Source organism: Mustela nivalis, assembly GCF_964662115.1.
Source record: "Mustela nivalis genome assembly, chromosome: 10".
Lineage (NCBI taxonomy): Eukaryota > Metazoa > Chordata > Mammalia > Carnivora > Mustelidae > Mustela > Mustela nivalis.
In genome coordinates, this window is record NC_139029.1 from 110,669,227 (window position 1) to 110,692,363 (window position 23,137).

Below are 23,137 nucleotides of genomic sequence, written 5' to 3' on the forward strand. Positions count from 1 at the left end.
AATGCCTATAATAGCACCTGGCACAATTAAATAAATTCATATTTGTTGAACTAAAGAATGAAGTTTTTTCAGCAGCAGATCCTGCAGGCCTTAGAACTGGCTATAAACTGTTTTTCACCTAAGGAATGGAGATACCTTAAAGCATTTTGTGTCACATTGTCTTTGTATCTCCAGGACCTAGGAGAGTATCAAATAAAGTAAAGGCTCAACAAATGATAAATGAGTAAGACCTGACAGAACAGATTTTCTCATTCTACCAGTAAGCCTGTATTTTTTCCTTTCTTCAGAATGAGGCTCTACACCTTACTGACCCTTTAAACCACTGCTTCTGGAAAGCATGTATATGGGCAAAGTAAAGTTTGGAAAAAATACATCCAATATTATGGTAGTTTCATATATGGGAAACAAACTATTCTGCTATATCCAATTACAAACTGCAGAAACTAAAATTCCAGGATGTCTTCTTAGATGATAGGCTCACCACAATATGCAGCTATTCTCTAGGGAGGTTATTAGAATTTCCCAGGGAAGATAAGACTTGTGTTTCTAAAGGCTGGTTTTAGGGGCACCTGGGTGGCCCCGTTGTTAAGTGTCTGCCTTTGGCTCAGGTCATGATCCCAGAGTCCTGGGATCGAGCCCCGCATCGGGCTCCCTGCTCGGCGGGAAGCCTGCTTCTCTCTCTCCCATTCCCCCTGTTTGTATTCCCTCTCTCGCTGTGTCTCTCTCTCTCTCTGAAATAAATAAATAAAAATCTTAAAAAAAAAAAAAAAAGGCTGGTTTTAAACAAGTACGAAAAATACTTTCCTGGGGCGCCTGGGTGGCTCAGTGGTTAAAGCCTCTGCCTTCGGCTTGGGTCATGATCCCAGGGTCCTGGGATCGAGCCCCACGTCAGGCTCTCTGCCTGCCTCTCTGCCTACTTGTAATTTCTGCCTGTCAAATAAATAAATAAAATCTTTAAAAAAAAAAAAAAAAGAAAAATACTTTCCTGATTAAACAAGTACAAAAAAATCTTCCCTGATGTTGCACCATGACATCATGGAATAAAGCTTGGTGTTGTCTGTTTGTTTGTTTGTTTTAAAGATTTATTTATTTATTTGAAAGACAGAGATCACAAGTAGGCAGAGAGGCAGGCAGAGAGAGAGGAGGAAGCAGGCTCTGTGCAGAGAGCAGAGAGCCCGATGCGGGGCTCGATCCCAGGACTCAGGGATCATGATCTGAGCCAAAGGCAGAGGGGTTTAACCCACTGAGCCACCCAGACGCCCATAAAGCTTGGTTTTGAGTAACAAATTGAGGGAGCTCCAGCATGTTGCTCAAGTTATTCATGCCTCAGCTTACCCATTGTATGTATCTACAGCACCTAACACCAATGTCTCACAGAACATTCACTCTAAGTCTGCTAAATGGGTTAATGATTCCAACTCTGCAGAGTTTTAAGTTTATTCTGTTTCAGTGTCTTTAACTGTCTGGGCTCAATTCCCCAGAGGGAAATGTTTTTCTATGAACTGATTTTATTTCTAATGCTTGGAAAATGGATGGGTTTAAATCCTTAGTCTCCCAGTTACTAGCTATATTCCTTCAGGTAATTAAGTTTTCTGAGGTTGTTTACTGAATTATAAAATAAGAGTAAGAATGTCTATTTCAGGGGTGCCTGGGTGGCTCAGTGGGTTAAAGCCTTTACCTTCGGCTCGGGTCGTGATCCCAGGGTCCTGGGATCGAGCCCCACATCGGGCTCTCTGCTCCGCAGGGAGCCTGCTTCCTCCTCTCTCTCTGCCTGCCTCTCTGCCTACCTGTGATCTCTGTCTGTTAAATAAATAAAATCTTAAAAAAAAAAAAAGAATCTCTATTTCAAAATGCTATTATGAGGATTAAATGCAATGTATAAAACACAGTTAGTGTGGTACCAGCATAAAGGACAGCCATGCAGACCAACAAAACAGAACTCAGAAATAAATGTCACATATATGGCCAGTTGATATTTTGACAAGGGTGCCAAGACTATTCAATAGGGACAGGACAGTCTGTTCAACAAATGGTGCAGAAAAAAAATGGGTATCCACATGCAAAGAATAAAGCTGGACCCCTTTTGCGCATCATATACAAAAATTAACACAAAATGGATCAAAGACCTAAATTTAAGGACACAAACTGTAAAATTTGTGGATGAAAGGGAACATGGGAAAATCTTCACGACATCAAATTTGGCAGTGATTTCTTTGCTATGGTACCAAAAACACATGTAACAACAGCAAAAAATAGATAAATTGGACTTCATCAAGATTAAAAACTTTTGTGCATCAAAAGACACTATTAAGGGCGCCTGGGTGGCTCAGTGGGTTAAGCCGCTGCCTTCGGCTCAGGTCATGATCTCAGGGTCCTGGGATCGAGTTCCGCATCGGGCTCTCTGCTCAGCAGGGAGCCTGCTTCCCTCTCTCTCTCTCTGCCTGCCTCTCCATCTACTTGTGATTTCTCTCTGTCAAATAAATAAATAAAATCTTTAAAAAAAAAAAAAAAAAAAGCTCTTTAAAAAAAAAAAAAGACACTATTAAGAGAGTGAAAAGACAATCCACAGAACAGGAGAAAATATTTGTGAGTCATATATCTGATAAGTGAATAATATCCCAGAGTATATAAAAAACTCCTATAACTCAAAAACTTAAAAAAAAAAAAAAAAAAAGCCCAAAACCCAATTCAAAAATGGGTGAAGGACTTGAATACACGTTTCTGCAAAGATATACAAATGGCCAATAAACACATGAAAAGATGCTCAACATCATTAGTCATCAGAGAAAAAGCAAATCAAAACCCACAAGGAACAAAAATGTACAAGGAGATTTCACCTTGTACCCATTAGAATGACTATTATTAAATTTAAAAACAAAACAAAACAGGGGCGCCTGGGTGGCTCAGTCAGTTAAGCATCAGACTCTTGATCTCAGAGTCACAAGTTCAAGCTCCACGTTGAGCTCAACGCTGAGTGTGGAACCTACTAAAAACAAACAACCAAAACATCTCCCCCCAGAAAATAACAAGTGTTGGTGAGGATATAAAGAAATTGGGGGGGGGGGATTGGAATCCTGTGTACTGGTAGAGGGAATGTAAAATGGTGTAGCTGTTATGGAACACAGTATGGTGGTTTCTCAGAAAATTAAAAATAGAATTACCATAGGATCTAGCATTTTCCTTCTGGGTAAATACCCAAAAGAACTGAAAGCAGGGTATCAAAGAGATATCTGAACACTCATATTCACACCCATTACTCAAAATAACTAAAAAGTAGAAGCAACCCAAGTGCCACTGACAGATGAATTTAAAATGGGGCACCTGGGTGGCTCAGTCAGTTAAACATTTGCCTTTGGAGTCTGAAGATCCAACTCCCTGTTCAGCAGGGAGATTGCTTCTCCCTCTCCCTCTCCTCTCCTCCCCCAGCCTGCTCATGTATGCGTTTTCTCTCTTGCTCTCTCTCAAATAAATAAATAAAATCTTAAAAAAAATTTTTTTAAATGAATGGATAAACAAAGTGTGGTACATATGTACAATGGATTATTCAGTCATTAAAAAGAATGGCCTTCTGATATATGCTACAACATGGATAACCCTTGAAAATATGCTAAGTGAAATAAGCCAAACACAAAATGATAAGTATTATATGATTCCACATATATGAGGTACCTAGAATAGACAATAGAAGCTACCAAGGGCTGTGGAGAGGAGGGGTGAGTAATTATTGCTTAATGATGACTGAATTTGTCTCAAGTGATGAAAAAGTTTTGGAAATAGTTGTAATAGTCACACAACATTGTGCAAGTACTTGATGCCACTAAATTGTACACTTAAAAAATGGTCTAGGGGCTCCTGGGTGGCTCAGTGGGTTAAAGCCTCTGCCTTTGGCTCAGGTCATGATCTCAGGGTCCTAGGATTGAGCCCGGCCACCTGGCTCTCTGCTCAGCAGGGAGCCTGCTTCCTCCTCTCTCTCTGCCTGCCTCTCTGCCTACTTGTGATCTCTGTCTGTCAAATAAATAAATTTTAAAAAATGGTTTAAATTATAAACTTCATGTTATGTATATTTTGTTTCAATAAAGAAATATTTAGTACAGTGTCAAGCACATAGTAAAACTCAACTGATCATTGCTACTGTCGTATGCTCGTTCAAGAAATATTTTTTGAGGGGTACCTGGCTGGTCAGTCAGTAGAGCATTTGACTCTTGATCTAGGGGTTTTAAATTTTAAACCCCACGCTGGGTGTGGAGATGACCGTGAAAAAAAAATTCTCCGGACGCCTGGGCGGCTCAGTGAGTTGAGGCCTCTGCCTTCAGCTCAGGTCATGGTTTCAGGGTCCTGGGATCCAGCGCCACATCAGGCTCTCTGCTGGGCAGGGGGCCTGCTTCCCCCCACCCCTCTGCCTACTTGTGATCTGTCAAATAAATAAATAAAATCCTTTAAAAAAATCTCAAAAGAGGGGTGCCTGGGTGGCTCAGTCATTGGGCGTCTCCCTTTGCCTGAGATCATGATCCCGGGATCCTGGGATCAAGCTCCGCATCTGGCTCCCTGATGTTTGGGAGGCCTGCTTCTTCTCCCACTCCCCCTGCTTGTGTTCCCTCTCTCACTGTGTCTCTGTCAAACAAATAAAATCCTTAAAAAAAAAAAATCCAAAAAATATTTGTTGAGCATTTATTTTTTTTAAAGATTTCTTTACTTTGGGGGGGAGGGGCAGAGGGAGAGAACTTCAAGAAGACGCCCCACCAAGCACAGAGCTTGATCTCAAGACCCAATGTTCATGACCTAAGCTGCAATCAAGAGTTAGATGCTCAACTGCTCAACCGCCTGAGCCATCCAGGTGCCCCATTTATTAAACATTTAGACGACTGGCATTATATCAGACACTGGGAATACAGTGGTTCAAAACAAACCACGACCACCAACAAAGATCGAACCTCCAGGTAACAGAAAATCTAATGGAGGGAGAAAGACAACTAAGCCGTACATCACAACAAATTACAGAAATAAACTACTATTGGGGCACCGGAGTGGCTCAGTCGTTAAGCGTCTGCCTTTGGCTCAGGTCATGATCCTGGGGTCCTGGGATCGAGCCCCACATTGGGCTCCTTGCTCCACAGGGAGCCTGCTTCTCCCTCTCCCTCTGTTTGCTGCTCCTCCTGCTTGTGTGTGTGTGCTATCTGTGTCAAATAAATAAATAAATCTAAAAAAAAGAGAGAGAGAGAGAGAAACTACTATTACAGAATTAAGCTGATAAGAGAGAATAGAAGAAAAGTTGGCATAGAGATCAGGGAAGTCATCTCAGAGAACATCCAAACCAAGAGCTGGTAAACAGGCAGACGGAGAAAACAGCATGTCCCAGAATTACATTGGAGGGGACAGTGGTTAGACAGAAAAGCATGATTCAATCATGAAAGGCCTTAAATGCTATGCTAGTAGTTTGGATTTTATCTTGAAAACAATGGGAACCAAATACCTCCTTAAGCAGGAAAGTGAAACAATCAAGATTGCATTTTTTAAAAAAGATTTTATTTATTTATTTGACAGAGAGGCAGGCAGAGAGAAAGGAGGAAGCAGGCTCCCCACTGAACAGAGAGCCCAATGTGGGGCTCGATCCCAGGACCCTGAGATCATGACCTGAGCCGAAGTCAGAGGCTTTAACCCACTGAGCCACCCAGGCACCCCTCAAGACTGCATTTTAGAAAATCATACTGAACTAAGGGTGGAGGGACTTGAAGGCCAGGCAACACTGACGCAAGATGGCTAAGTGACTATTGTAATCCAGAACAAAGCTGGGACTTGGGTTGTGGCATTTAGTCTTCAAGATGGGGAATAAATGGATGCTAGTGATGGCTGAGTGTGGAGGAGGACGCAATGATCAGGCTTCTGCCTGGCACAACTGAGGGATTATTGCTAACATTTATTAAGTTCTATGTGCCAGAAACCATGCTGAGTATATTTGACATGCATGATCTCATTTAATCCTCACCACAAACCCCTATACACAATTATTTTCATTTTACAGGGGAAACTAGATTTTATATTAAATAATTTGCCAAAAGCATGACTAAATCCAGATCTAAGTAAATAACTTCGTATGTAAGATAACAGACACACACTTCTAGTGTGTCCCTTCAAACACCTATATTTAACATATCACTCCATAATTACTTTACCTTGTGAGTATTCAGTGACTTACTACTCCTTAATGTTTTCAGTTAACATAGGGGCAAATTCTCATTTCATACTTGTGCACTTCTGGAAGCTTTAGAGTACAATGTCAGAGTTCCACAACAGAGTCCCAGTTTTAAAGGGGTACCTGTTTCCAGAGCACTAAACATTAAGATCCTTAAATTATGACTGGAATGGACCTGCCAGAGGAAATCCAGTGGACATCTAAGAAATGTCATGGGTGCCTGGGATCAGGATATGAAGTACCACATCTATCACACTGCAACTGGGTCAAACACCAAACCACCTCTCTCTTGAACCCAAGGCAGGGATAAAAGGATACAGAAATTCCTATTCATTAGATGACCATGAGATACCTTTTAGCTTCTCAGAGCAGAGAGTGGAAGGTCTTTTTCCTTGCCATGACAACACAAACTCCGTAGACTTCAGGCAGACAGTGAATGAATCCCTTTACCTAAGAGGCATCCCTACTAGCTATCTGCTAAAACCCATCACTGTTCACTGTGCTGGGGTACGTGAGCAATGGTCAGGAAAATGACTACAACAAGCAGGGGATCATTTTGGAGATGAAGGAAATTCCAGATCTTAAGCCACCACTTGATGTTTTGGAGGGAGCCCAGGAGCAAATGTAATCTCAGAGGAATACTGCCGGCTCCTCCTCTTCTTCCTTTTTTTTTTTTTAAAGAGGCCTTAGCTCTTCTATCACAAACATACCCTGCCATTTCGGCAAAGGCCAGGCCTTCATTCTTCAGCAGCAGCAACTGGCAGGAGGTGAACCAGTGCCATGGCTCAATATCACTCAAAAGTGATACATTAAAGACCAAATTCAGAAACTGAAAAGGGATTCAGAAGTATCAATGTCTAACTTGACATTGGTAACAAAGGTAACAAAATTGAACACAGTCTGTATTCAGCATTTCTCTAACAGCAGTTTAAGTTTCTGGAGTGCAAGGACCAGATCTACCTCTAAGCTACTTCTTTGCTCTGCCCTAAGATATGATTTATTCACCATGAACTTTACTCATGAGGGGAAGATGATCAAGTACTGAAAGGCAAGGAAGCTTGGTTCCAGCATATCTTCATGCAGGCCTGCCTAGTCAATAAGTATGGTAATTGTGAAAAGGAGAAATGATATTGAAAAGACTAAAATTAAGACCAGAGAAATCAGATTTCACGCAGCTATACCACAAGGGGGCAGTGTTTGAACATTAGTAATCTGGAGACCTGGTGCTTGGCAGTCTGCCCTTTACCTCCTTCTTCAACATCATACTGAGGGCTGGAGCCTGGGAGAGGAGAGATGGGCTAGTTGCTCCACCTACTCACTGTGTTCCACAGGGGCTGGCACCAACTTTCCTTATACTAGCAGTGTGGCTGTCAGGGGAGCAAGGCCAAAGGAAACAGCAGGAAAGGAAGCAGAGAGGCTCACATACCCAAGAGTGCCTGCTGAGCAGAAGTAGGGGTGATAGAGGGGACCTCTGCCTGGAAACTACTTTTGAGTAGGATGGGGCAGGGAGTCTCAAACTTTAGCGGGCATCAAAATCACCTGCAGGGCTTGTTAAGATAGATTACTGGGCTCTAACTCCAATTTCCTATTCAGAAAGTCTAAAGTAGGTCCCAGAATTTGCATTTCAACCAATTAACTGGGTTATGTTCTTGCTGATGATCTTAAGACCACACTTTGAGAATCACTGCTGTAGATATTTCTGGCTCTGTGCCCTTATATCCCTTAACACTCACCCATTCCTTCTTTTCTACCGTCTACCTACTGTTTTATTTCTTCTCCATTATCCTTTCAGTAGACTCCTTTAGGAAAACTAAAGGATGGGGTGCCTGGATGGCTCAGTCGTTAAGCGCCTGCCTTCGGCTCAGGTGACAATCCCAGCATCTTGGGATCAAGCCCCACAGTGGGCTCCCTGCTCAGCAGGAAGCCTGCTTCTCCCTCCCCCGCTCCCCACCTTGTGTTCCCTCTCTGGCTCTCTGTCAAAATAAATAAATAAAATCTTTGGGGAAAAAAAAAAAAAGAAAGAAAACAGATTTGTCTTAAGGATTCCTCTGCATAAGGATTCCATTACTCTAGTCTCATCGGTGGGTGTTTCAGTAGCAAAATTTATTCCAAATATGTAGATGCCTCCTCTCCTTTTGTCTAACAGCTGGTAGGAGGGGACAGTTCAGGAAAGAGTAACAGATGCTTTTCCAATAATGTCTTGCTTTGGGTTTTGTAAGAATTGAGTAGGAAATGATAGATATATTCCACTACATTTTAGAAAAGTTCCTTACCTCTCCTAGACTAAAGCATTTTATTACAGCTAAATATACATAAAATTTGCCATTTTCACCATTTAAGTGTACAGTTCAGTAGCATTAAGTACATTCACATTATTGTGCAAGTATCACCACCATCTGTCTCTAGAACTTCTTCAGCTTCCCCAACTGAAATTCTGTACCCACTTAACACGAATTCCCCATTCTCTACTCCCAACCAGCCCTTGGCAACCACCATTCTACTCCTAGACTATTTTTTTTTAAAGATTTTATTTATTTATTTGAGAGAGAGACAGTGAGAGAGAACATGAGCGAGGAGAAGGTCAGAGAGAGAAGCAGACTCCCCGCAGAGCTGGGAGCCCGAATGCGGGACTCGATCCCAGGACTCCGGGATCATGACCTGAGCCGAAGGCAGTCGTCCAACCAACTGAGCCACCCAGGCGTCCCTCCTAGACTATTTTTTGACTTAGTTTCTCTTTCACACAATAGAACAGTGTCCATTGCTAACTATGGGATTCCTTCTATATATGCAGGCCTTCTTGCTTATACGGGATTTAATTTATTATAAGAAAGGTAAGAGAAAATGGGATTGGAGAAAGGGGACACCTAGATAGGGATTTTCATACTGGGCCTACTATCCACAGGCCTCAGCAGCCCTGCCATGGATCCGGCCGATTCTTCCGCATCAAGAAGTTGATCTTGCGAGCCATTTCCATGTTGTAGATTCGCCGACAGGTTTCGTAGCTTTCCCTCTGTCGTCGGCGACAAGGCTTTTCGTAATACCGCCGCCGCTTAATGTCCTCAATGAGCCCATCCATGGTGAGGATTCTGTATAAAGGCAGGCGATGAAGTTAGAAATCTGGGCTCATTATTATTCTTTTCCAGTTTCACAGATGGCCAGAAGTCAACTGATCAAACAACTGACGTCTATAAAAATTATGATGTGAAATGATGGTTATACAGCATTAATTGCCTACTTATCGAGGCCCCAAATGGAATTTGTGCGAAATACCAAAGCAATTAATGACACAATCCTTGCTCTTGGGGAGTTTATAATCAGGGTCATATTTTCAACCTTTATTCTCCTACAGCACATCTGAAGAATGTGACACAGTCCTTATAAACAGTGGCTCTCTATGGCAGTGATTTTCAACCAAAGGATCATTTCAGAATCTTCAGATGGGGTGACTCATTTGTAGTAGGAAAAACAAATCACTGCGGGTGACTCCTGCTTCAGCCTTAGTGGCAAATGCTGCCCCGTCCCTACAGTTTAATGGACACAGCTGAAGTCTGTAGGCTTGAGATATTTCTGGACTAATTAACACAAGGAGAGAAGAGGCCTTCTCACACCAATGATACAAATGGGAGTGGAGTATTAAGTAACAGCCTCACCCACCATTTTCCCCATGTACCACATGCTCCAACCACACTAGTCTGCTGACTACTCCCTGAACACACTCTGGTACCAAGTCTTTATTCATGCTGCTTCCTCAAACTAGAATGCCACCCCCACGTCCAGTTGCCAACCTTCTGAGTAAAATTTTCCTCCTCTTTTTGATGCCAAACCTAGATGTCACCTCTCCAAAAAGGCTTCTTGTCTTAGAGAAAATCATTTCTATTATTGTATACCTAGCTAGTAATTATTTCATTCCTCCATTCCATTAATTATTAATACAAATGTCTCCCTCATTAGACTGAAAATCTCTGAAGGAAGAAATGTTTTATTAATCTTTAAGGGTCTATAAAATTGAGCTCAATCTGTTTTTTTTTTCTTGCCCACCCAATGCAGTTACAATGCAGTTCCTCTTGTTGCACATATTTTTTCCTTTTCAAATTTTTATTGAAATTCTAGTTAGTTGGGATGCCTGGGTGGCTCAGTCAGTTAAGTGTCTGCCTTTGGCTCACGTCATATCCTAGGGTCCTGGGATGGAATCCCACATCAGGCTGCCTGCTCAGCAGGGAACCTGCTTCTCCCTTTGCCTGCCACTCTCCCTGCTCGTGCTTTGTCTCTCTGACAAATAAATAAATAAAATCTTAAAAAAAAAAAAAAAAAAAAAGAAATTCTAATTAGTTAACATATAGTATAATATTGGTTTTAGGAGGAGAATTTAATGATTACATATTTATTACATTACATATAACGCCTACTGCTCTTCACTTAGCCCATTCCTTACCCACCTCCTTTTATCAATTCTCAGTTTGTTTTCTATCGTTAAGTGTCTCTTATGGTTTGCTTCCCCCCTGTTCTCTTCTTCCTTCCCAAATGTTCATCAGTTTTGTTTCTTAAATTCCACATGAGTGAAATCATATGGTATTTGTCTTTCTCTGACTGACTTCTCTCACTTAGCATAATACACTCTAGTTATATCCACATCACTGCAAATGGCAAGATTTCACTCTTTTTGATGGCTCAGTAACATACACACACACCCACCCACCCACCCCCATCTTCTATGTCCATTCACCAGTCTATGGACATTTGGGCTCTTTCCACAGTTTGGCTATTGTTGATAATGCTGCTACAAACATCGGGGTGCATGTACCCCTCTGAACCTGTCTTTTTTTATTCTTTGGGTAAATACCCAGCAGTGCAATTGCAGGGTCATTGGTACTCTTGTTCGATTTATAACACATCTAACTCAAACTTACCTCTTTGTTCTTCCACAAAGACACTGGAGCTTATTCTATAAACTACTCAATCCTTCTGGCTCCATTCTGTAATTTGTTGCTTCCTCTCATCTAGAGGCATCTGCTGCTGCCGCCCTCCATTTCTGGCATTGTTTACATGGCCCCTTTCCTGCTCACCCTGTTCTTTCATTACAGGTAAAAAGCAAGTCACAAACACAGTTGGAGTTAAGGAGGTTAAGTGGAAGAAGGGGGATAGAGGAAAAAGAAAATCAAAATAAGAGAAACCACCAGCTACTTCTGCCCAGTGGGAAGCCCTATTTCTTGCTGCTATGTTATACTATAAAGCCCAAGATAACAACTACAGAATGAATATGAACTTGAAAAAAGATGTGAGCTTTAGGTAAATTACAAATGTGAATAGACATAGGAACCACTGTCCTATGGGATCCTCTCCCAGGCTCTTGCTGTTTAATATCAAGAATGCTCTATAGGCTACTAGAAAATCTTATTTGTATAAATCAGTCTGTTTAGGTATTAGTGGTAGGAAAATAGGAGGCAAGGGAATTGCTGAAATTCCCAGAAGCAGGAGAAGCAGATGAAGCAGATAATTCAGGTTCTACTGGAAACACAGTCATGCTCAGAAGTCATGTGGACCCAACACTAGAACCTTACAATAGAGAAGTGAGGCACCAAAGCCTAAAAGACTCCATATCCTGGCCCATAAAGGTCTCCTTTGCTAACGTTAGTCCTTAATTTACTCTTGAATGTTGGTATCCCTCCAGATTCTGACTAAAAACCTTCTTTCTACACCTTCTTAAGGAGGTTCTACCCGACCCCCTTAACCTTTGCCAGTGAGCCTCAACACTAATGCACAATGGAATTATCCCTTAAAAGGTTTTTAAAAGAGTACTTATTCCTGGGGCACCTGGATGGCTCAGTTGGCTGAGCAGCCAACTCTTGGTTTCGGCTTGGGTCATGATCTTGGGGTCCTGGGATTAAGCCCTGCGGCGGGGCTCCACACTCAATGGGAGTCAGCTAGGAGGTTATTTCCCCTCTGCCTCTCCCATAACTTGCACAGACGCACGCATGTGCTCATGTGCATGCACATAAGCTTGCTCTCTCAAATAAAAAATTTTTTTTTAAAGTACTGACTCCTGGGCCCTATTCCTCAAAGATTCTGATTTAATTGGTCTAGCACGGAATTATGCACTGGAGATGTTTTAAAAGACTCCCAGGTGGGACGCCTGGGTGGCTCAGTAGGTTAAGCCTCTGCCTTTAGCTCAGGTCATGATCCCAGGGTCCCGGGATCAAGTCCTGCATCAGATTCCTTACTCAGTGGGGAACATGCTTCTCCTTCTCTGTCTGTGCCCCTGCTCATGTTCTCTCTCACTCTCTATCTTTAAAAAAAAAAAAAAAAAAAAAAAAAATTTGATCACCTTAGCAAATGCCTGTGTAAATGCTTGTATGATCAGGTAAAAAAAGAAAAAAAAAGCAAGGTAAGAAAAAGTACAGAAGGATTTAAGAATGGAGGAAGGGAAAGAATGAAAAGATCATGGTCCCCAATATAATGATGGGATAACTAAATGGTGTTCCCTGGATGGCTCTAACTACTCTAGCGAACACTTACCCAGCTCTTTTTAGTTATCCAAAAAAGCTCCAAAGTCCCTACAGTAGAGACATCTACTCAACTCATTTTTTAAAAAAGATTTGTTTATTTGACACAGAGAGAGAGAGAGAGATCACAAGTAGGCAGAGAGGCAGGCAGTAAGAGAGGGGGAAGCAGGCTCCCCGCTGAGCAGAGAGGCAGATATGGGGCTTGATCCCAGGACCCCAGGATCATGACCTAAGCCGAAGGCAGAGTCTTAACCCACTGGGCCACCCAGGCACCCCTCAACTCATTTCTAATAAAAAAAAATTGCAAGAGCTTTGCAGACCTGATGAAGTAATGATGCTTCTGCTTCCAAAGGTAGTTCAGAGACTAGCAGACCAACAGGCTAAACAGATCAGCCTGGAGTTCGGGTGCTTGGCAACCTAACACTGAAGGAGAAATCGGCTGCCAATTTTAGTTAAATTCATCAGATTATGTAAAAGGAGCTAAGCTGCCCAGGCTGGGGGAGGTTGGAAGTGGCAAACTCACATGTCAGCATAGCCAGCCTACTTCAGGAAAACGTGTATGCATGAGGACTCACTGGGCCCCAAAGCTCGCCTACCAGGAATAAAAGAGGTCAACTAGGCACACTTCCAGGGTGCTTGCCTTTCCTTGCTTGGGGGCTAGACAATCATACAGGCCTTCCTAGCAACCCCCACTCTCCATGTCCTCATCCCAGGGCAGGAATGAGGGCCCTTGGTTATATAACAAACATTTTGTGGTGGTCTCATTGAACAGACACATAGCCTGTTTCCTTTTCAAGACTGCCTTTGTGCTCCAAACAAGCCAAAGCTTTAACAACCTCTCTCTCACTTGCTCTCCTATCTACTGTTGTAATAAAACCACAGGACATTCAACTAATTTTTTAAACTACCAACCATCAGAAAGCTGGGAGAGATAAGAAGCCTGGGATATAATAAAGAATACAGAATACATTGGGGCACCTGGGTGGCTCAGAGGGTTAAGCCTCTGCCTTTGGCTCCGGTCATGATCTCAGGGTACTGGGATCGAGTCCTGCATCGGGCTCTCTGCTCAGCAGGGAACCTGCTTCCCTCTCTTTCTCTCTCTGCCTGCCTCTCTACCTGCTTGTGATCGCTGTCTGTCAAATAAATAAATAAAATCTTAAAAAAAAAAAAAAAAAAAAGAATACAGAATACAGAAGAAGTGTAATACAGAAAAGGTGGCCAAAGAGGATATAAAAAAAAAGCAGAGAAAACTAAGAAAAGTGCAACAGAAAATACTGTGTTTGACTGACAGGAAGACTGGGATACTCCAGAACTAGCTGGATTCACATTTTCAAGCTTAAAAGTCCTTGCCTAGAAAATTATTCTAAGAGCAAAATATTTGTCCATTTTCTCCCCCTGAAACTAAAAAATACAATTTATAGCGTATAATACTCCAAGTTAAAAGGAAGAGAAATGTAGCTTCCTTAAAGACGGAACGTAAATTGAGAAAATAAGCATCCTCCCCAAAGACTATAAAAATCACTATTGTAACACTGCTCCAACCTGGCACCTTCCAACAACATACACTGCTCTTTTTCTTTTTTTAATTCTTTTTTCAAAGATTTTATTAATTTATTTTTAATAAAGATTTTATTTATTTATTTGAGAGACAGAGATCACAAGTAGGCAGAGAAGCAGGCAGAGAGAGAGGAGGAAGCAGGCTCCCCACCAAACAGAGAGCCCAATTTGGGGCTCGATCCCAGAACCCTGGGATCATGACCTGAATGGAAGGCAGAGGCTTTAACCCACTGAGCCATCCAGGTGCCCCAAAGATTTTATTAATTTATTTGAGAGGAAAGAGAGAGAGAAAAAAGCTGAGGGTAGGGGCAGAGGGAGAGGGAGAAGCAGACTCCCTGGTAAGCAGGGAGCCCAATGTGGGGCTTGATCCCAAGATCCTGAGATCATGACCTGAGCTGAAGGCAAACGCTTAACCGACTGAGCCACCAAGCACCCCAACAACATGCACATCTTGCACTGCTTTCCTAGATAATCCCAACCACACAGTATTAATTTTCTAAATTTGTAAGAAAGCTGAAAAGAGTTAATCACACCCCAGGCTCTGAGTCTCTAGGACTTGAATCTTTTCATATATTTTTCTTTCCAACCATTCCTCTTCTTTCTGATCAAATTCTTTCCTTTTTAAGTAATATATAGTTTTTCCCCAAAAGCTATTTCTAAATTGGTATTTTAATCCCTGAAATGAAGAAAAATAAAGCCACTTTTTTTTTTTTCCTGTATACATTTATATATTTATTTTAGAGACAGGGGAGAGAGAGACAGGCAGGAGAGGTAGAGGTGGGGGAGAGGGAGAGAGAATCCTCAAGCTGACTCCAATGAGCAAATGAACCAAATCAAGAGTCTGCCACTTAACCGTACGAACCAGCCAGGCCACCCAGTAATGCCATATTTCTTTTCTTTTTTTTTTTTTAAAGATTTTATTTATTTGAGGGAGAGAGAGTGTGAGAGAGAGAGCATGGCGGGGGGGAAGGGTCAGAAGGAGAAGCAGGCTCCCAGTCGAGCAGGGAGCCCAATGTGGGATTCCATCCCGGGACTCCAGGATCATGACCTGAGCCACCCACGTGCCCCAATGCCACATTTCTTAATTAGGATACTTGCCAGTGTGCCAAGGGTATAATCCAGAGACAGAAGTCTCTGGATAAATTTGATGCATTTGCCAGAGCTCTAATTTTAACTTGAATAGGGGCAGAGGTGCTAGCCCTAGCAGATGTAATGGCAATGAATTAAAAAAAAAAAAGATCACTTAAAACTTTAATTAAAGAGCTTCCATGTTTGCTTATAGTAGCAAAACCCCTATAGTTCCTTTGCTCTCCTTTGTTGTTAAGGATACTTCAGTGAAAAGGTTTGACAAATACTAAAGTAAGAGACTGAAAAAGATAAAGAAATATCTACATTCATTAAATAGACATTTATTGAGAGCTTTCTATGGGCCACTTTGGCATATGCAAGGGATATACAAATGAAAATGCACAGGTCTCTGCTTTTAAGAAAGTCATTACAATCTTGGCTCAACATTAAAATCTGATGGGACTTTTTTTTTTTAATTTTTCAAGACTTTATTAGTCAGAGAGAGAGAAAAAGACAGAGCACAAGCAGGAAGAGCAGCAGGCAGAGGGAGGAGAAGGAGGCTTCCTGCTGAGCAAGGAGCCTGACACAGGACTCAATCCCAGGACCTGGGATCAGGAGCTGAAGGCAGAAGCTTAACCAACTAAGCCACCCAGGCATCCTCATGGTATATTTTAAAAATACTGGTCAGCCGCAACTGCCCAGACTTAGTCTCAGGCTAGGCCCTGGGATCAAGAATTTTTTTGGAAGGTTCCCCAAGTAATTCTAAACTGGCAGTCAGAGTTGAAAACCACATGGTTTCACAATGACCAATCTCCTATGGTTTCTGACTAAAATTATTAGTTATACCTAGGAAAGAAGTATGCATAAACTGCCATTCATCTATAAAAAGAGAATATTGAAAGAATTATGGAGCTGCTGTTTAACAAAAAGAAGAACAAAAGAGAGAGAGAAAAAAAAAAAGACAGAGAGGAATGTGAAAACAGATTCCTAAGAACAAGAAGTGAGATAGTACCAGGCCAGGCCAGATGGCAGAAAGAATCCAAACATGCCTCACCTTCTGCCACTTATTTATTCTTCCCTCACCTGCCACCCACTTGCATCTGGAATCAGGAAGGATTATTAGATAAAATGGAAAAAAAAAAAAAAAACAGCAAAAGAAAAACTAATGTTGATTAAAATAAAAATTAATTGGATTTGGGGAGATGCAGATAAATAGAGGTTTGGTTCTAAGTTAATTAGAACAATCTTAGACAAAGACAATGGAAAAGTCTTCTCTCAGAAGACAGAAGGCCTAATTCAGGTCTCACATCAATGGAAAGATGAATTCCTTAAGGCAGGAAATTAGAGATATTTTGTTTTTCAGGTTTTAAACTTTTCTAACTGGAAATGGAGATGAAAGAGCACAGCAGGGGCTTCTGGGTAGCTCAGTGGGTTAAGCATCTGCCTTCAGCTCAGGTCATGATCCCAGGGTCCTGGGATTGAGCCCTGTATCAGCTCTCTGCTCAGCAGGGAGTCGGCTTCCTCCTCTGCCTGCCTCTCCCCTTGCCTGTGTGCCTCTCTCTCTCTGTGTCAAATAAAATCTTAAAAAAAAAAAAAAAAAAAAAAAGAACAGACCATACAGAGGGAATAAATGCTATTATTTCAAAATGAGATTAGCAATAGGCTAAATAGAAGAGCCTTTGTTGGAAAGTATCACTCTATAAGAGCCTATAAAAGGGGATGCCTGGGTGGCTCAGTTGGATAAGCCACTGCCTTCAGCTCAGGTCATGATCCCAGAGTCCTGGGACTGAATCCCGTATTGGTCTTCCCCTGCTTTGCGGGGAGCCTACTTCTCTTTCTACCTCTGCCTCTCCCCCTGCTTGTGCTCTCTTTCTCTCTGTCAAATAAGTAAGTAAAATCTTAAAAAAAAAAAAAAAAAAAAAAAGAGTCTATAAGAAAAGTCATTCCAGTATCAGTAGCAAACTGGACTGTCCTGACAAAATAAAGCTTAATTTTCTCACTTTTTCATCTCCAGGCCACCTTGAGCATAACCTAATGATCAAGGAAGACAGGGAAAAAACAGCTAATGTAAATTCTTTATCATTCAAAATAAATAAATAAATTACCCACAAGCAAAACCAAAAGGGTTAAAACTTCCTTATGATGAGTTCCAGCTTATGATAATAGCTAACACACAATGCCTACTATGTGCCAAGCACTCTTCTAAACAATTTAATCATATTAATTAATTTAATCCTCACACCATCCCCAAGAGGTAGGTACTATTATTAGTTCTACTTTACAGAGGAAGAAACTGAGGCAGAGAGAGAGACATTGTAGCTTATGATAGATCATGCAGCTAATGAATGGCAGAGCTGAAATCTGTCCGAACTGGGCCATCTGCTCAGGGTCTGTGCTTTTTTTTTTTTTTTTTTTTAGATTTACTTATTTTAGGGGCACCTGGGTGGCTCAGTTGGGTATCTGCAGGGTCCTGGGATCAAGCTCCATATCAGGCTCTCTACACAGCAGAGAGCCTGCTTCTCCCTCTCCCTCTGCCTGCTGCTCTGCCTGCTTGTGCTCTCTCTCCCTTTCTCTATCAAATAAATCAATAAATTTTTTTTAAAGATTTTATTTATTTATTTGAGAGAGAGAGACAGTGAGAGAGAGCATGAGCGAGGAGAAGGTCAGAGGGAGAAGCAGACTCCCTATGGAGCTGGGAGCCTGATGCGGGACTCAATCCCGGGACTCCGGGATCATGACCTGAGCCGAAGGCAGCCGTCCAACCGAGCCACCCAGGCGTCCCTAAATCAATAAAATCTTTAAAAAATAGACTTATTTGAGAGACAGAGAGTGAGTTCACGCAAGCAAGGGGTGGGTTAGGGGGGTAGGGGAGAGGGAGAGAGAAAATCTCCAGCAGTCTCCCCCTTGAGCGTAGAGCCTAACTTAGAGCTCAATCCCATGACCCCAAGATCATGACCTGAGCTGAAATCAAGAGACGGTTATTCAACCGACTGAGCCACTCAGATATGGGGATGCAGGAGTGTCTGTGCTCTTATATTCAAGCCATGACTACAGTCAAAAGTATGAAAGTTGTAGCTACTTTCTTGATACAAATATAAGAAAGAGTTCAATAAATAGTTCTGCACCACAAACTGTTCCTTTATTCCTTGCCAAAGTAGCTCATTTCTTAAAAATCAAATTTTTGCTTTTGTGTTATTTGCACTTTAGGAACAGGGTAGTTTAGGGGAGCCTAAGCTAAGCCTTTAGAAATTTGTTTTACCATCAAGTAATAGCTGGCCTTTGACATCAGTCAATAATACATACATCTCAATCACCCTGGCTAACAGTCCCCTCTAAATCCACCAAAATAAATCACACAAAGACTTTGGGGAAAGATCAGAAAAAGGGTGGAGGAATCTGCAAGACTTCCTTTTCCCAAATTCAGCATTTCATCTCATTGGCTAATTCACTACTGAGTCTATAAAGACATTCATTTTGTGCTTATAATATATGAGCACACAAAGGTCATTAGACATTTTGAGCCTCTCACAGACATGCCACTAGGTCTGAAATAGGAAAAGAGTTGGGAATGAGCCGCGATAGAAAAAAAATGATATAGGATATCTTACCACACGGTACTTAACTGATTACCTTTAGGGAACAGCTTCTATGCAAGGATATAACTAGTATGCACAGACATAGAATGAGGTAATGGGGCTGACCTAAAACCAGATCCTTTTATTTTTATTTATTTATATTTTTTAAATAAAGTTTTTTTTTTTTTTTTTAATTTAACAGAGAGAGAGATCAGAAGCAGGCAGAGAAGCAGGAGTGAGAGAGGGAGAGGCAGGCTCCCCACCAGGCAGGGAGCCCGATGCGGGGCTTGATCCCAGGGTCCTGGGATCATGACCGAAGCTGAAGGCAGAGGCCCAACCCACTGAGCCACCCAAGCGCCCCGACCAGATCCTTTTAAAAGACACACAAATCTTGGGGTGCCTGGGTGGCTCAGTTAGTTAACTGTCTGCCTTCAGCTCAGGTCATGATCCCAGGGTCCTGGGATCAAGCCCTGCATGGGGCTCCATGCACAGCAGGAAGCCTGCTTCTCTCTCTCCCTCTGCTCTCCTACTCCTGCTCTGTCACTCTCTATCTCAAATAACTAACCAACTAACTAAAAATAAATAAATAAATAAATAAAAGACACACGATCCATCTTGAGCCTGCAAGTGCTTCTCAATTACACAGCTTGACAGCATAGTTGCCCTCATTTACTATAGTCTTCTGCCATCCAACCCTCCACACCTAAAACTCTTTGCTAAGAACTAGTTTCATTTTACTTACCTTCTTGGTCCCCAAGAATCCCACTAATAAACCCAGACAAATACAGATTCTTAACAGGAAAATGACTGCCATAAGTGTCTACATTTCCAGAGGAACCAGTAAGCAATTTAGTGATATAAAGCAAAGAACACTGCAGTAGAAAGGTGTGATTTATGTTCCTCTCTACTGTTCAATAATTGTGTGATCCAAGAAGCATAACTTCCATGTGCTATATTTCCACTTGTGTAATAAAGCTATCACCTTACTGGCCTTAAGGCAGAAGGACAGCTCATGTATTCTCTTAAGATCTCTTTCATACAATTCTTTGACAATCTAATTCCACAAGGATTTGTTTCTTTCACACTAGGGAGAGAAAATGATGAAGTAAGCCAGAAAGTCAAAATCCTTACAATCAGTGATAAGGGAAGACTAAGGCACTATTGGCCTGAGAATGTACAATAGTAAGGTACTCTTTATTACAGCCCTTCTACATCTCTTAGTCTAGCATTTAAAACCTTTCAAAACAGCTCTTCTAGGGGCGCCTGGGTGGCTCAGTGGGTTAAAGCCTCTGCCTTCGGTCATGATCCCAGAGTCCTGGGATTGAGCCCCACATCCGGCTCTCTGCTCAGTGGGGAGCCTGCTTCCACCTCTCTTTCTCTGCCTGCCTCTCAGCCTACTTGTGATCTCTGTCTGTCAAATAAATAAATAAAATCTTTTAAAGAACAAAAAACAAAACAAAACAAAAAGCTCTTCTAGTCCCAGTTCATTTCCATCTTTACATTTTGCTTATGCTGTAACCTTTCCCTAAACTTGATACACTCTTCCATTTCTTGCTTGCTTCTCCAAGATCCCAAATCTGAATTAATCTTGCCATTAGCCTTGCTCTACACCAATCCCACCCTCGACCTTCTATTATCATATACTACATCCTTGCTTCCCCACAACTTTACACTTTGATTTTCCCTTTGGGTTCTTTAGGTCTTGGGGGAGAGAATTCAGGCTCTGTATAAACAAACCTCATACAATCAGGTTTGGGGGAAAAGTCTATTTTAAAGATAATAAACTAAGGCGCTGAAAAGTTTCAAGAGACTGTGAATACCTGGATTGCCAGAGGTTTGAGAACGATCTATGACGGGGGAAGGGAGAAAACAGCCACCCAAGAACTTTCCAGGAGAGCTTTTCTAGGCACAATTCTGGTTACCTGTTCAGGGTCCTGTAGGCACCTTCCATGTTCCCTTCCTGTACCATCACAGTCCTGGCAATGAACTTCAGATGTTTTGCCATGACCTTGGAATTTAAATCTTCACTCTGCAGCACCTAAAGAATAATGAATAAAGGGAAAGTATAGAGACCAGGTAAGAAAGAGAAACACAGCAGAATGCATACTCTACCGCGTGGCTTACTCAGGGTCTGGAAAAGCAACGTCCCCGGGAACAAGGGACACAGGGGCACGTGGAAGTCTTCATGTCCTAGAAAGGATACGCTAATCATAATCAAGGCTGCCTAGCTCTCTTTGCCAATACAACCCTAGCATCGGGAAGAAAAGAGATGGTAGCGGAGCGTCATCACGGAGATGTACGTGGCCGGGCACGGGAGGATCCGGACGCGCCACAGGGTACACTCCAGTTACCGCTCACCGTCCCAGGAGGGTTTTGGGTGGGAACTGGTACGAAATCTTTCTCAGGCAAGCTTCCCCTCCCGCTACACCCGGCTTGCTTTCCCCATCCCCAAGCTCAGATCCTCACCCCACGCCCTCAGGAACCGGCCCCAGCAAAGGTAGCTCGCGGCCGGAAGCGGAAATACGTAATCTCTTGCGCCACGCGAAGAAATCCCGGCTGAAAGGAGAAAAACTGCCTGGAAACCATGGCAACATTCTTCCTGGCTCCAGCTGATGGCTTCTCCACGCCCTCCACCCCAATACCTCCAGCCCGGACTCTACACTTGATATTCGTTGCCTTAAACTCGCCCAAAACAGGTTCCTCGTTTTCTCATCTCTCGGTCTCAGAAGGTCAGCGCGATTCCCTACCCCTAATCCTATCAAATCTGTAATAGATATTTAAGTCACTTATGTTTCTGGAAGGAAAATGAGAGAAATAGGCAAAGCTTCCTGAACATGCTTCCTGTTTTCTCAAAGGACCAGATTCTTTGAGATCTGCTCTCCGGAAAAAACAGCTTCACGCCCCTCATCTGCTTAAAAACTAAGGAAAAGAGACGGAATGAACATAACATGACTTTCTCAAAACATCATCTGTCCAGGCATTTCACTAAATAAAGTGAGATTACTAAACAAAGAATTAGGAAACGCCTGAGGTTTTAGAATCGAAGACTTTTCTTTTTTCTTTCTTTCTTTTTTTAAATTAAGATTTTGTTCTTAAGCAATCTCCACACCAAAGGTGGGGCTTGAACGCACCCACTTCCCCCCGCCCCCGTCCCCTCCAAGCCCCCCAACCCCCATCCCCGAGATCGAGTCCTCTGCTCCACGGACTCAGCCAACCACGCGCCTGAGTTGAAGACTTTTAGGACTACTATCCATTTAGCCTCCCAGTGAGACCTAGTAGTAATATTTCCTTTATTTCTTCACTGTGGAAACAGCTTTTCTTTTATTCATATGTTACTTAACATATCCATCTGTGGTTATTCACATAAATTCAGATCTAGTGGCTACTGGAAAACAGTAGAGAAAGACAAAAAAAGAAAGGCGCACAAATGTCCCACACAGGGCATCTTGCTCAGCGGGGAGCCTGCTTCTCCCTCTGCACTCCTCCCTGCTCTATCGCGCTCTCTCTTTCTCTCTGACAAATAAATAAAATCTTTTTTTTTTTTAAGAAATATCCGTTTATTTGACAGATCACAAGTAGGCAGAGAGGCAAGCAGATAGAGAGGGGGATGCAGGCTCCCTGCTGAGCGGAGAGCTGGATACCAGGCTCCATCCCAGGACCCTGGGATCATGACCTGAGCTGAAAGCAGAGGCTTTAACCCACTGAGCCACCCGGGTGCCCCTAAAGCAGGGATTTTTAAAAAAATATATTAATTTATTTGACAGAGAGACACAGCGAGAGAGGGAACACAACCAGGGGGAGAGTGAGAGGGAGAAGTTGGCTTCCCATGGGGAGCAGGGAGCCCAATGCAGGGTCAATCCCAGGACCCTGGAATCATGACCTGAGACGCTTAATGACTGAGTCACCCAGGTGCCCCTCACTCCTGTTTTTGTAAATAAACCCTTATTAGAAGTTGTGCTCATTTGTTTACATATATTAGATATGACTGGTCTGGGCAACAATGGTAGATTTGGGTAGTTGCCTTTAATCACACAACATTTGTCATGGGAAAAAAATTTGTCATGGGAATCAAATGAGATAAAATAATTTTTTTAAAATAAAAGAAGAGGGAAAGTAACGTTTTTGAGAATCTGTTATATTCCAAAACCTGTATGGGCACTTTATGTGCATGGTCTCATTTGTTGAAATAAAGGGCCAAAGACAGCTTATATATCATGTTTAGTGGAGAAAGTAATTGGTAGAAGGAC

At 42.2% G+C, this 23,137-nt stretch overlaps 1 protein-coding gene and 1 long non-coding RNA gene across 3 annotated transcripts; one reads left to right on the forward strand and one right to left on the reverse strand.

The window, feature by feature from the left end:
• Nucleotides 1-8,987: 8,987 nt before the first annotated feature.
• Nucleotides 8,988-21,426, reverse strand: MRPS21 (mitochondrial ribosomal protein S21). Of its 2 annotated transcripts, none has more exons than XM_082686061.1 (3): nucleotides 21,357-21,426; nucleotides 20,813-20,928; nucleotides 8,988-9,276 (listed from the first exon to the last, which is right to left on the reverse strand). In XM_082686061.1, the coding sequence occupies exons 2-3, from the start codon at nucleotides 20,893-20,895 to the stop codon at nucleotides 9,096-9,098; spliced, it is 264 nt and encodes an 87-aa protein (XP_082542187.1). In that variant the 5' UTR covers nucleotides 20,896-20,928; nucleotides 21,357-21,426; the 3' UTR covers nucleotides 8,988-9,095. The 2 variants fall into 2 exon arrangements, with proteins under 2 accessions (XP_082542187.1, XP_082542188.1); XM_082686062.1 differs by having other exon boundaries at nucleotides 21,249-21,358.
• On the forward strand, nucleotides 21,418-21,905 carry LOC309842119. Its single transcript, XR_014299501.1, has 2 exons — nucleotides 21,418-21,619; nucleotides 21,746-21,905. It is a non-coding gene; the product is annotated as an uncharacterized lncRNA (long non-coding RNA).
• The last annotated feature ends 1,232 nt before the right edge of the window (nucleotides 21,906-23,137 follow it).

Coding starts and splice junctions, on each gene's coding strand:
- MRPS21 (XM_082686061.1), bottom strand. CDS start 20,895: ATGGCAAAACATCTGAAGTTCATTGCCAGGACTGTGATGGTACAGGAA. Junction 9,277..20,812: donor GCCTACAGGACCCTGAACAG/GTAACCAGAATT, acceptor GCCTTTATACAG/AATCCTCACCATGGATGGGC.